At 52.1% G+C, this 13,943-nt stretch overlaps 1 protein-coding gene across 1 annotated transcript; it reads left to right on the top strand.

Moving 5' to 3' along the window:
* The first annotated feature begins 2,481 nt into the window (after window positions 1-2,481).
* Window positions 2,482-10,586, top strand: Gpr37l1 (G protein-coupled receptor 37 like 1). Its single transcript, XM_006982448.2, has 2 exons — window positions 2,482-3,256; window positions 9,187-10,586. Exons 1-2 carry the CDS (start codon window positions 2,627-2,629, stop codon window positions 10,003-10,005), a joined length of 1,449 nt encoding a protein of 482 aa, XP_006982510.1. The 5' UTR covers window positions 2,482-2,626; the 3' UTR covers window positions 10,006-10,586.
* The last annotated feature ends 3,357 nt before the right edge of the window (window positions 10,587-13,943 follow it).

The raw sequence follows: 13,943 nt of genomic DNA, 5'->3' as shown, positions 1-13,943 counted from the left end.
TAGTCTGTAATTAGGAGTGTTCAGGACAGAGCCTGGTACTCGGTGGATGCTCGGTACGAACAGCCATGGCTCCTCTTTACCCAACTAGCCACAGCCTAAGGCGGAAGGTGGTGGATTTCAGCAACTGCAGCTTCATGTCACAGGAGTGGGGAAGACAAAAGGCCAGAGTGGCTCTCCAGGATTAGAAGAGCCTGGTTCTGAGCACAGAGGAGCATGTGGTGCTCACGGTGGGGTCCTGGCACATCCCTTAAGTTTCCTGAGGACACAGGATGTGGGGTCCCAGCTTCCTCTCTCTGATGACATGATCTGGGTTGTGGTGGTGCCGGAGCTGGGTTCTGGCTGATATGCCAGACTTGAGCCAGCCCTCTGGCAGCTCCCCAGACCCCTCAGCAGAGGAGGGAGGCTTCTGTCTTGCTCTTTGTCTCCTCCTCCTTCTCTCTCTTTTTTTCCCCTCCTGGAACTCCTAGTTTTACACAGCATGTCGGGACCTACTGGGTAGGGTGGCAAGGTTCCTGGTCAGGAAGTTCTCTGGGAAAGCGGCTTCCAGATTGACAGTCTTGGTGGGAGTGCTCAGTGATGCTGCCAGCCGACTGTAAATGGCTCCCAGTCAGCCCTGTCTTCAGTTTGCTTTGGCCTTTCTCCTTAGCTACAGAAGCCATCTCCCTCAGTCTCCATCCCAGTGACCCCTGGCATACAGATTCCCACCTGGACACGGCAGTCCGGTGTCCCTACTCCCACCTCTGTCCTGCAGGGATGGGTGGACAGAGTCCGTTCACTCACCCTTGACCTCTCCCACACTCCCCGCACGTAGCCTGACCCTCCAGAGTTGCTGGCTCTCCTGAAACACTGCATCTTGATACCTTTGCACCTGGCTGCTTTATGCTGTCGGGAGCCTCCTGCCCACTCTGGACCCCTGGAAAGTAACACGGTCAAATCATCATTGCTCCTTTGTGTTTCAACTCTAGTCCTCTCCCTTGCCTTTGGGATAAAATCTGAACTCAACTCCCTAGTCTAGCATACAAAGGCCTTCTTGCTCCGTCATTGCCTGGTCTCTGGCCTCAACCCCAATGCCTCCTTATTTACTGCCCTAGCCCCCCCCCCCCCCAGCCTCTTGCACATTATTGCTGTGTGGCAGGAATATCACCCACTTACACACACACACACACACACACACACACACACACTGCCATTGCATGTGCTGTATCTTCTGCCTGGAGCATCCTTCCTACTTTCTCTCAGGAACCTTTAAAAGGCTTTGTTCAAGTCATCTTGCTTTGGAGAACTTCTGATCTTCCAGACGACCCCAGGCTCCTCTGACCTTGACCCTGCCTTTCATAGCATCTATCATGGCCGAGCTATAATTATTCATTTGCATATTCATTTTCTTTCCGCACTGAAAATTCCTGGTCTTTTGCACTTTTGACTATACTTCCATATTTTTTATTTTATTTTATTTGTGGTTTTTAATTTATATTTATTTATTATGTGTATAGTATTCTACCTGCATGTGTCCTTGCAGAGGACATCTCATTACGGGTGGTTGTATGCCACCATGTGGTTGCTGGGAATTGAACTCAGTACCTCTGGAAGAGCAGTCAGTGTTCTTAACCACTGAGCCATCTCTCCAGTCCCTTATTTATGGTTTTTTGAGACAGGGCTTCTCTGTGTAGCTTTGGAGCCTGTCCTGGAACTCACTCTGTAGACCTCGAACTCACAGAGATCCGACTGTCTCTGCCTCCCGAGTGCTGGGATTAAAGGCATGCGCCACCACTGCCCTGCTTATTTTATTTTTTATTTTTTGTTTTTATTTTATTGTGGTTCCAGTGCCTCAAGCATGCTAGGCAAATACCACCACTAAGTCATGCCCCATCCCAGAGTGTGTTGTTATAAGTTTTTGCTTGTTGCTGCTTTCCTTGGGGAGTTTGTCTGGCTAGGAGACAAGGAATGGGCTCTTGCCTGCTGAGACCAGCACTGAGTTAAAAGGCAGTGGAGTCAGATCCAGGCTGTGAGCCTGGCTCTGCCTTGGACCAACTACATAGTCATGAATTAACTTTATATTTGGAATCTGGGAAATGGAGCACAACAGCACTTCTCCACAAAATGTATTAAGAACCCAGCCGAGTGGCACACCTAGCTAAGTATCCAATGGTTTCAGCAATTATTATAATTCTATTTTAATCAACAAAGCAAAAATAGGGTCTTGCAATGTAGCCTAAACTGACCTTGAACTCTTGTCCTTCTGCCTCAACCTCCCAAATGCTGGGATTACAGGAATCATCACCATGCTCGGCCTTAAATTGGGTAGAATTGTGCTCCAGTTATAGTCTGCCTCTGCATCACTTAGCAAACCCCATTTCCCTGGTCCCTTTGAGGGCTGTTCAGTCTGTCCTTAGAGCCTGAGAAGGGGCGTGATGGAGGACGGATGTGTGAGGGCTGCATAGACTTGCTCAGTGTCCAGCAGAGGGCCCTGGTCAGACCATGGCCAACAGGATTGGAGGAAGGGCCAGCCATGCCAGACTCCTGACTGGAGGCGGACCCAGCTGCCAGCTGCCTCTTTTAATTCCAGGCAGCCCTTAGGTCCCTTACCCTCACCTCTCGGAGGCAGCTGCACCCTGCTCTCCTGGCCATGCGGTGGCTGTGGCCCCTGGCTGTCTCTCTTCCCGTAGTGTTGGCTGTGGGGCTGACTGGGGTCTTTGGGACGGCCACCTCATCTCTGGGTGGGCATAGAGCGAAGGTCCAGGAGCAGCAGAGTCGACCCCGAAGAGGCACCAAGGACGAGGGGCCCAAGGAGGTGCAGCACTATGTTCCTGGGGAGTGGGCTGAGTACCCCAGGCCCATCCATCCTGCTGGCTTGCAGCCCACCAAGACTTGGGTGGCCACTAGCCCCAACCCAGACAAGGAAGGGGCCACCCCAGATAGTGGAGAAGAGCTGAGGGTCAACCTGACCGGGACACCAAGTCAGAGGCTGCAGATTCAGAACCCCTTGTATCCGGTGACGGAGAGCTCCTACACCGCCTATGCTGTCATGCTCCTGGCTCTGGTGGTGTTTGCTGTGGGGATTGTAGGCAATCTGTCTGTCATGTGTATTGTGTGGCACAGCTACTATTTGAAGAGTGCGTGGAACTCCATCCTCGCCAGCCTGGCTCTCTGGGACTTCCTGGTCCTCTTCTTCTGTCTCCCCATTGTCATCTTCAACGAGATCACCAAGCAGAGGCTCCTGGGGGATGTTTCTTGCCGGGCTGTGCCCTTCATGGAGGTGAGTATGTCTTTCTATCGCCCGGCTGTAAGCCTGCGGTTCAGGGAAGGGACTCCAGTCTCTACAGAGACCCAGAAAGCAGATCTGTAGGTAGGTATAACCCCAGCACTCTGGGGGGGTTCCCACTCAACTGGTTTTCTCTGTGTCATTGTGGAAGGAGGTAAACTCTATCAGAAAAGGGGACAAACTCAATCAATATTGGCTTCTGGTAGCCCTCAGGAAAGCAAGTCAGGCCAGACGAACAGGCAGAAGTGTCAGACCACGGCTTGAGTCTAACCTGGGCTTCTGCTTTGGGAGTAACTGTGTAGATGCTTCACCTTTTTTCTAGGTTCTGAGCTGTCTCTGATGGCTCCACCCAAGAAATCTCTCTTTCTTTTGGAGTCCCCTTTTCCTTTTATTGTGCCTCTTGCCTGCCCTGGACCCATGGCTCCTCTTTTTAACCCTTCTGTATCCTGACAACCTAGCAATACCCGAGGGGGACCCCAGTTTCCTACCAACACCCCCAGGTTGAGTCAGTGGTGTTGAGCCACCAGGACAGGCCCTCCCTCCTTCCTGACCAAGTTTATTGCTACCTTCAAGGTCATCTCCTTTACCCTCCTCCTAAGGCTTCTCTGAAAGGCAAGCCCCACCCTTGGGTACTAGAGCTGGTAGAAATTCTGGCTCTGTCACTGTGCTATGCTCGTCACTGGACAGAGCCCGTCTCTCCTCATTGCCTTAGCTTTCAAGCATGGAGGGTAGACCAGATGGCCCTTCTAGCTGGCTTGCTCTACAGTTCTAAAGTGTAGCACTGAGCATCCCTGAATGGGGACTTCCATGTTAAGTTAAATACGAGGATGAGAATGACTGTGTAGATCACAAGGAGACATCTTAATCAAATCACTGCACGCATCTACCCATGTGTGAAGGCTTTTGTGTTTGTGATAGCTCAAAACAGTGAGCAGCTTTCCTTTGTTTTTATTCTTTATTTCTAGATTTGTTTTTACATTTTCTCTCTCTCTTGTCCTTTTTATTTTTTTAAAGACAGGGTCTCACTCTGTAGCTCAGGCTGCTGTAGAACTCACTGTACAGACCAAGCTGGCCTCAAATTTACAGTGATTTTCTGCCTCAGCCTAGTCTTATTTATTTATTTATTTGTTTGTTTGTTTATTTGTTTGTGTGTGTTTGTTTTGTTTTGTTGAGACAATATCTCCTATAGCTCAGACTAGCTTCAAACTTACTATATAGTTAAGGATGACCTTGAACTCCTGATCCACTTATCTCTACCTCCAAAGTGCTGAGATAATGGACACGAGCTACTACACCTCTCTTCCCCCTTTTTTTATTAGATAGGATTTCACTATGTAGTCAAGGCTGGTTTATAATTAAACTCACAGTATTTCTGCTTCAATCTCCTGATTGGTGGGATTACAGACCTATATCATCACAGTTGGCAGGAACAGCCTCCTCTCTGTCTCTCTCTCTGTCTGTCTGTCTCTGTCTCTGTCTGTCTCTCTCTCTCTGAGGCAGGGTTTCTCTATATAGTCCTGGCTGTTCTGGAACTTAGTATGTAGACCAGTCTGGCCTCGAACTCACAGAGAATCTCTTGCCTCTCTCTCCCAAGTGCTGGTACTAAAAGCATACACCATCACATCCAGTGGGAACAATGTTTTAAATCATGGCTACAGGGGGCTGGAGAGATGGTTCAGGAGTTAAGAGTGCTTGCTGCTCTTTCAGAGAACTTGGATTTGGTTCCTCGTACTCACATGGTGGTTCACAATCATCCATAACTCCAGTTTCAAGGGATTGATGCCCGCTTCTGAATTCCATGAGTATAAGGCACACACATGGTACACTTACATACATGCAGGCAGAAACAATCATACACATAAGTAAAATAAACACATTACAAAAATAAACCTTAGCTACAAGGGGAATCGTGAAGGGAATAATGGCCTCCCCATGAACTAGTATCAGGATCAGGCATTTGACACAGGTCCAAACCCCCAGCTAGCTGTATGTTAGGGATATTTCAAGATTGGTCACTCTGTGAGGTGTAGCAGTTGAGATGGTTTCTTCCTGTACTCCTAGCCCATGGACATCATCTGTTTGGTGGTCCAGGGCCTCCCAGATTAAAAGAGACCCTACAATTCAACATGGTCCCTGCATCTTCTTTTGTTTGATGGACCATCTCATTATGTGGCCCTTCCCAGTCTGGAACTAGGTGTGTAGACCTGGCTGGCCTCAAACTCACTGAGATCCACCTGTCTCTGTCTCCTAAGTGCTAGGAATAAAGTCATGTGCCACCATGCCTGACATTGGCTTTTAAACCTTATCTGTCACCTGATACTCACTGCCTAGGTGGGCTAAGGGGTTAGACACACAAACTCTGGGTAGGGTATCTGTTTGTTGGTTTTATTTTAGAAAAGGTCTCACCATGTAGCCCTGGCAGGCCTGGAACTTGCCATGTAAACCAGGTTGGTCTCCAACTCACAGAGATCCGTCTGCCTCTGCCTCCTGAATTTGGGAATAAGTGGACCACTGTGCTGGGCCAGCACATCGCTTTGGAATTGGACAGATTATATTAGAAACTGGGCTCTTTGTCCAAGCAATGTCGGTAAATTATTTAACCTGCCTAAATCTCAGTGTTCTTATCTAGGATGACAACTATCTGAATGAGCTGGGGGTAAACCTAGGGCTCCACGCATAACTAAGCATGCACACCGGAAGCTCCAAAGCTCTTTGCTATTATTATTATTATTATTATTATTATTATTATTATTATTATTTGTTTTTCAAGACAGCGTTTCTCTGCGTAGCTTTGCGCCTTTCCTGGAACTCACTTTGTAGCCCAGGCGGGCCTTGAACTCACAGAGATCCGCCTAGCTCTGCCTCCCGAGTGCTGGGATTAAAGGCGTGCGCAACCACCGCCTGGCACTCTTTGCTATTATTTTGAGACTCCCATTGTAACCCTAGCTGGCCTGGTTCTTACTACAGCTGTAGCCCAGACTCAAGCTAAGGGCAGGCCTCTTACCTCCTCCAAAGGGCTGGGAGTGTAGGTGTGTGCCACCACATCCAGCTGGCTAGGTTTCTTTTTGGCAGCACTCGGGGTTGAACCCAGAGCTTTCCACATAGGCAGGCATTCTCCTGCTGAGTTATGCCTCCAACCCCCCACTCCGCCGCCCCACCCCACCCCCTTTTTAGCAGCGGGGATTGAACTCAAGGCCTTGTGCATGCTAGATCAATAATCCACCACCACTACTACTGATCTATATTGCCAGGTCTTTTTTTTATATTAATTTTGAGACAGGTTCTGACTAAGTTGTTCAAGCTGGACTCACTCTGTAGTCTGGGTAGGCCTCCGGATTTTTATTCTTTTGCCTTAGCCACCCAATTAATTGAGGTTTTGAAGGCCGAGTAGCCATGCTCAGCTGCTATTATTGTACTATACAATTATTGTTAGTGTTATCAATTCTACTTTTAGATAGGCTCTTATGTAGCCCAGGCTGACCTCAAACTTGCTAGGTTGCCGAAGATGACCTTGGACTCCATGAGCCATCACACCCAGTCACTGGGTTAGCCCCAAATCTTTCTTGCTTTTCTTTTCTCTTTTGTCCTTCCTTCCTTCCTTCCTTCCTTCCTTCCTTCCTTCCTTCCTTCCTTCCTTCCTTCCTTCCTTCCTTCCTTCCCTTTTTTCTTTCCATAGTTCCAGCTGGCCTCAGATTCACTATGTAATGGACGATGATCTTGACCTCCTGGTTGTCGTGAGTGCTAGGATTACAGGTGTGTGTCACTATACCTGGTTAGTCCTCATTCTTTTTTTTCTTTTCTTTTTTTTAAAGATTTACTTTATATATATATATATATATATATATAATAAATACAGTGTTCCGCCTGCAGGCCAGAAGAGGGCACCAGATCTCATTACAGATGGTTGGCAAGCCACCATGTGGTTGCTGGGAATTGAACTCAGGACCTTTGGAAGAGCAGTCAGTGCTCTTAACCTCTGAGCCATCTCTGCAGCCCCCCCCCCTTTTTTTTTTCGAGACAGGGTTTCTCTGTGTAGCTTTGTGCCTTTCCTGGAACTCACTCTGTAGCCCAGACTGGCCTTGAACTCACAGAGGTCCACCTGCCTCTGCCTCCCGAGTGCTGGGATTAAAGGTGTGGGCTACCACCACCCGGCTAGTCCTCATTCTTTTTTTTTTTTTTTTTTAAAGATTTATTTATTTATTATGTATACAGTGTTCTACCTGCATGTGTACCTTCAGACCAGATTTCATTACAGATGGTTGTGAGCCACCATGTGGTTGCTGGGAATTGAACTCAGGACCTCTGGAAGAGCAGCCACTGCTCTTAACCTCTGAGCTATCTCTCCAGCCCTAGTCCTCATTCTTTTTTTTTTTTTTTTTTTTTTTTTTCTCGAGACAGGGTTTCTCTGCGTAGCTTTGCGCCTTTCCTGGAGCTCCCTTGGTAGCCCAGCCTGGCCTCGAACTCACAGAGATCCGCCTGGCTCTGCCTCCCCAGTGCTGGGATTAAAGGTGTGTGCCACCACCGCCCGGCTAGTCCTCATTCTTAAAGGATTAAAATGGGTAATGTCCATGAAGTGCTCAGAATTAATTTAGACGATGGTGGCGTTTATTTGGGCATGGCTTAAGGAGAAGAGAGAAGGAGGCAAACACATTAGAACTTTTGCATGAGGCTATGAGCCTCTGCCGCTGCCCAGAACTCTCCTGTAGGGAAGACTCCAGGATGGCGCCTTGGTAAGATTTAGAATAGTTTCTGAGATGTAGGAGAGGAGAGGGAGAGAGAATGTTGTTTTGCCAGAGGCTGGAGGCAGCTCCTCTGTAGGCCTGGATTCCCCTGCCAAGAGAGGGGGTTGGGGTTCTTACAAAGGACCTTGGTGGCAGCGCAAATAAGCCGTGGATTGTGTTGCCCCGGCCAGAGAAGGGAAGAATTTAAGCAGGAGGAGGAGGGGGCACAAACCCCCAGTGAGACCCATCAGCTAGCTGCTCAGGAGCTCTTCTTTCGGGCCAGCTGGCACTTCCTCCCTGCTCTTCTGGCCTCTTCCTCTCTTCTGCTGGATAAACAGTGCACAGGGATGGTGGGCACAGGCCGATCGCAGGGGCTGCACCCCACGGTGTTGGACTGACTGCTTAGGACAATGCAGGCAGGGGGAAAACAGCGGAGAGCAGGCCACATTCCCTGGTCCTTAGCCCAATGAACTCACAGGAGATGGTGCGGGAAGGAACCGCAAAAATCCGAAATCTGTCCATTCATTCTTTTCTTCCTCTCTTTCCTTCCTTCCTTCCTTCCTTCCTTCCTTCCTTCCTTCCTTCCTTCCTTCCTTCCTTCCTTCCTTCCTTCCTTCCTTCCTTCCTTCCTTCCGTTTGGAGACAGGGTCTCATATATCCCACGCTAGCCTTGAATCTAGCATGGTCAAGGTTGGCCTTGAACTCCTGATCTTCCCTCCTCTGTCTCTCAAGTTCTGGGACAACAGGCACACACCATCGCGCCCAGGCTAAGCCCGCTTTCTATGTCTTTGTCCTGGTTCTTCCTCAGAGGTGACTTCCAGTGTCTGAGGGACCTCAGGGTCTGTGGGAGGTGGGTCTAGCACACCCCAGCTTGGGAAGTGGAAAAAGGAACAGGGATGTGTACCCACCTCCGTTTTACCGTTCATCAGCTGTGTAGTGGTGGACAAGTCACTTTATGCCCGTGTCTCCACTTCTTCCGACGGATGGCTGACTGGAGTGCTAGGATTACAAGTGTGCATTGACACTTCAGCGGGACACGGTTGAGAGTTTGTGACATGTAGGGAGTGCCCGATGGGTGGAAAGCGCTCCGCCAATAGCAGCTGTTACCTTCTGTTCATGTGTAACTCAGGTTCTTACTCAGCCTGAAACCTCTTGGCCCCCACCAACTGAGCACTCTGGCTTCTTCTACATCCTTGTTCACAGGTCTCCTCCCTGGGAGTCACAACCTTTAGTCTCTGTGCTCTGGGCATAGACCGCTTCCATGTGGCCACCAGCACCCTGCCGAAGGTGAGGCCCATTGAGCGATGCCAGTCCATCCTGGCTAAGCTGGCTGTCATCTGGGTGGGCTCCATGATGCTGGCTGTGCCTGAACTCCTGCTGTGGCAGCTGGCGCAAGAGCCCGCTCCCGCCGCGGGGACCGTGGACTCGTGTATCATGAAACCTTCAGCCAACCTGCCTGAATCTCTCTACTCCCTGGTGATGACCTACCAGAATGCCCGCATGTGGTGGTACTTCGGTTGCTACTTCTGTCTGCCCATCCTCTTCACTGTCACCTGCCAGCTGGTGACGTGGCGGGTGCGGGGCCCACCGGGCCGGAAGCCCGAGTGTAGGGCGGGCAAGCACGAGCAGTGTGAGAGACAGCTCAACAGCACGGTGGTGGGCCTGACTGTGGTCTACGCCTTCTGCACCCTCCCTGAGAACGTCTGCAACATCGTGGTGGCCTACCTCTCCACTGAGCTCACCCGGCAGACCCTGGACCTCCTGGGCCTCGTCAACCAGTTCTCCACCTTCTTCAAGGGGGCCATCACCCCCGTGCTCCTCCTGTGCGTCTGCAGACCCCTGGGCCAGGCCTTTCTGGATTGCTGCTGCTGCTGCTGCTGTGAGGAGTGTGGCGGTGCCTCGGACTCTCCGGCGACGGTCGGCGCGGACAGCAAGCTGAAGACCGAAGTGTCTTCTTCCTCCATCTACTTCCATAAGCCCAGGGAGTCACCCCCGCTCCTGCCCCTGGGCACCCCTTGCTGAGTCTAGCGGGGCACGGGAGCAGGTGCAGAGGGGGGCCATCCCATCTCAAGACAGTCTGCCGGTTCTTTCCCACAGGCCTCACGTCAACTTCTCATCTTGCTGTTGAGAGATGGACTTGGCTCATTTCGTCAAGGTGTGGGCTTGTCAGAGCCCCGTCTGCCACTCTTACGCGCTGAGGGACCTGCCAGCCCCGTCCCTCCCGCTTGTAGGTGGAGATCTGTCTAGGTCATTAGAGTTGCCCAGAGTCTCGATTTGGCCATCTCAGAGCTAGGCGTGGCCCTTGGCTGCCCTCCCTTCGGTCCTGGAATCGGACTATAGGTCCGCTGAGCACCCCTTCTCAAGTCCCACCTCGGCTCCCATCCTGGACCGGGGACTTCATGGGGGCCCGACCTAACCAGGCTCGGTACTCCATTCTCTGAAGTGGGCCTGTCTTAGCCCTCAGTGTCTCTTCCCAGAGGATTCTCTCACGTCTGTCTTCCATTCTCTGAGGTGGCCCAGTCACACCGTTCAACCCCCCACCTCCTCTTAGGCATTTTCCTGTAGAAGGCCATTCTGGAAAAACAATAAAGTAGGTACCACAACCCTGTGCCCACTGAACTTCCTTGTCCATGACTGGACAGTACCTAGACATGCAGCCAGGCCTTTTCCTGGACCCGCAGTCCCCTTGGCCCGAGCCTATATTTTGTTGTCCTTCCTTGGGGGAGGGGTTCTAAGGATGTCATAGCTTTTGAGGGACAGAGGAGGAAAGGCTTCGGGAACTGGGCACTAAACCCTTATCCAGAGCTAAACACAGCTGCCCCTGGGAAGTCAACCCACTCGCCTCCAGGGCCCCCGCCTCCGCTCACCCTCTCCACAAAGCCCCCATTTGAGGAAATCCAGAGGCCTTCCTTTCGTGAGCCACAAGGCTCCTCAGCCTCCCTCCCTCCCTCTAACAGTGGCTCTTGTTCAGTTTCTTAGAATGGACTGTTTGGCTCTGAGATGACCCAGCTGCCTACCCCCACCGGCCCCCACCCCCCTACCATACCACCCTTCCCAGCAGAGTTCCATAGTAGGTCCCAGCGTACCCAGCAGCTCCTCCTCCTGGTCCCTGCCCTTGAAATCCCCCAGCTCTACCCCCGAGGCACTTCCAAAGGACCCCTTCTCTCTGCTGGACTATAAGCCAGAAGTGGGGCTCAGCCTGGGCTACTGGTGTCCACCTCCCACACGCCCAGCTTTTCGGGAGCCGCCCTTCTCTGGAGCTCAGCTCTGGGTCCCACAGAGACGTGCTCATCAGGCCAGTCTAGAACCTCTACCAGCTTAAGTCCCCAAGGGCACGGGGTCACGAGCAGCCCAGTTCCATTCTTCTTTGCCCAAACACCCATGTCCTTGGGCCTTGGTCCGCTGGAGTGTCCAAGTCTCCCTCCCCGCTACCCGGAATCTGAACAGCCTTGTTCTCGATCACGGGCACCGCCCCCCCCCCCCCCCAGGGCCAGTGATGCCGGCCAAGAGAGAGGGAGGCTGTTGCTAAGTGATGGAGCTGCCATACGCACACCCTTTGTGCTGGAGAAGGACACCCACCCATTTCTCGGCAGACCTGTTGCTACAGTGACCAAAGTTGCCAGCTTCGTCTTTAGAAACTTTGTGTGTGTGTGTGTGTGTGTGTGTGTGTGTGTGTGTGTGTGTGGTAGCTGGACAGGGAGCAAAGGTGGGCCCACGTTGAACAGGACCAGAAAGGTTCTGCTTCCCCAACTTCTGCCCCCACCCCAGTCCTGCACGCACCAATGGCTTCCGAAGGGAGGAGGGGTGGGCCGGGGTGATGTGAGGTGAAGTCAGGGAATGGAAGGCTCGGAGGGGTGGTGGTGGTGGATCAGCATCCTGTTTGGTAGCCTCTTCCACAAAGGGCACACTCTGGACCTCCCTCCTGCCCGCTGGCTGGCCCAGAGCTGAAGGGGGAGAGATGGTGGCCCCGAGACCCTACGCTGCGGCCACCTTCCAAGCCTGCCGACGTGAATGGCTTACAAAACCAGTCAGCAGGCCAGCCAGCCTTGGGAAAGAGCCATTATTCCTCCAGCCTGAGCCAGCTGGGGAACAATGTGGGATTTGTTGCTCAGGGGTCCCAGGCTTTGGGGGTGGGGTGGCTGGCTCGAGAGTGGGCAGTGGACTTGAGCTGGGATGCTCAGAAAGAGATGCTGACGTCCACAGCAGGGGGCCAGTCGACAGATGCCGGGTGGGGGCGGGTGCCCTCAGATATGCCCCCATGGGGTATCTTCGTCCTAGCTCATCTCTATCCTTTGCCCTGGGTCTTGAGTAGACCTGCTTAACAACCGTTTCAGCTTCCCACTCGGGGAAACCACCTCTCCTTCACAGAGGCCTATGGCCATTATGAGGCTGGATATGCCATGTGCTGGGGCTGGGGCTCAGTGGTCCACTGCTTGCCTAGCACGTTCAAGGCCCTGGGCTCCACCTCCATCACCAAAAAAGGGGTTGAGAGATGGGGGTGTTAAGCACTTGGCATAAGCAAGGCTCCATGCCTTTGAGAATCCAAATCTCTAGCAATATGGAGTAGACTTTGCCGGGTATGTTTTAATGTTTATTTTTATCATTTTTAAGTGTGTGTGTGTGTGTGTGTGTGTGTGTGTGTGTGTGTGTGTGTGTGTATCTGTGGGGTACATGCACAGGGGTACAGAGCCTGCAGAGGTCAGAAGTGTTCACTCCTGGAGCCACCTGACATGGGCGCCAGGAACCAAACCCATGTCCTCTGTAAGAGCAGAACATGCTCTTAAACTGGGAGCCAGCTCTCCAGCCCTTGGCCAGGTATTAACTCATCCAGTTTTGGCATCAGAGAACCCACACAGGATGGTTTCTATACATACATGGTTGGTTCCCTAGTCAAGGAACAGGTTGTTTGGGCCCTCCTGCACGTCTGTTGCATGAATTCCCTGTGCAGGGCAATGATTTTCATGGACTGATCATCAGCTCATCTTCTCTCTTGAATCTCACTTGGAGGACACAGGCCCCGAGAAGCAGCTCAGTGTAGAAACCTCCCAGTGGATGAGAACAATGGTCCTCTCCCAGATGTAGGGCAGGAGACATAGCCTGGGCCCACCATCCTCCTTCCTAGCCCAGGGGTACACCTTACTCTTAGGGGGTTGGGAAGCTCCTGAGAATCAGTTAGCTGGTGGCAAACTCCATCCAGTTTTCCTCACGCCTTCTCCTCACGCAGTCAGTGGAAGCCAGGGCCTGGTCTACTGCACACTAGGTCAGCGCTCTGCCACAGAGCTAAATCCCCAGACACTTTCTTCACATTCCCTCAGCAGGAGGAAAGCCTCCTCAAGGCTGAGTCTATTCACGGATCGATAGTAGCCTAGGCCAAGTCCCCTCATAAACCAGGGACCAAGGTGGCTGCTTCTTCCTGCAGAGGCAGGGTGAAGACATTCTACGGGGCACGATTCCAGTCTATTTGCCAGGCTGAAGGGAGGCAGAACAAGAGGCGGGGGGGGGGGGGGGGGGGGGGGGGGGGGCAGTGTCCAGGAGATGGGGGGTCAGTGTACAACTAGCTAAGGCTGGATTCACGTTGAACCAAGGAGGGCCCCCGGGCAGGTAGGAGTTCTGTCCAGAGTAATGGTTGGACCCTTTCCAAGAGACCGGTAGTATGGACGCTAGGAGAGCGGAAGAGACTCTGCAGGCCCGGGATACCCCTGGAGGACATTTGATTTCTTCCTGGTGGAGACTGGGAATGAGGAGGTAGGGGCAGAATTCTGGTTCCGGCTCAACTTTTGCTTTTAAATTCCGAGTCAGCTCTCCAGCCCCTGGATCAGGTATTAACTCATCCAGTTTTGACTCTAGGGGGACAGGCAGGCATGGCATGGAGAGGGGCTGTGGGTCGACGCGGCCGCCAAGAAACAGCAACTCTGTCTGAACACGGCAAGCACGGGCCGGGTCCGAGCATTTCCTCTGAC

Source organism: Peromyscus maniculatus, chromosome 11 (genome assembly GCF_049852395.1).
Source record: "Peromyscus maniculatus bairdii isolate BWxNUB_F1_BW_parent chromosome 11, HU_Pman_BW_mat_3.1, whole genome shotgun sequence".
Classification (NCBI taxonomy): Eukaryota; Metazoa; Chordata; class Mammalia; order Rodentia; family Cricetidae; genus Peromyscus; species Peromyscus maniculatus.
This window is presented reverse-complemented; position numbering and strand designations above follow the sequence as displayed.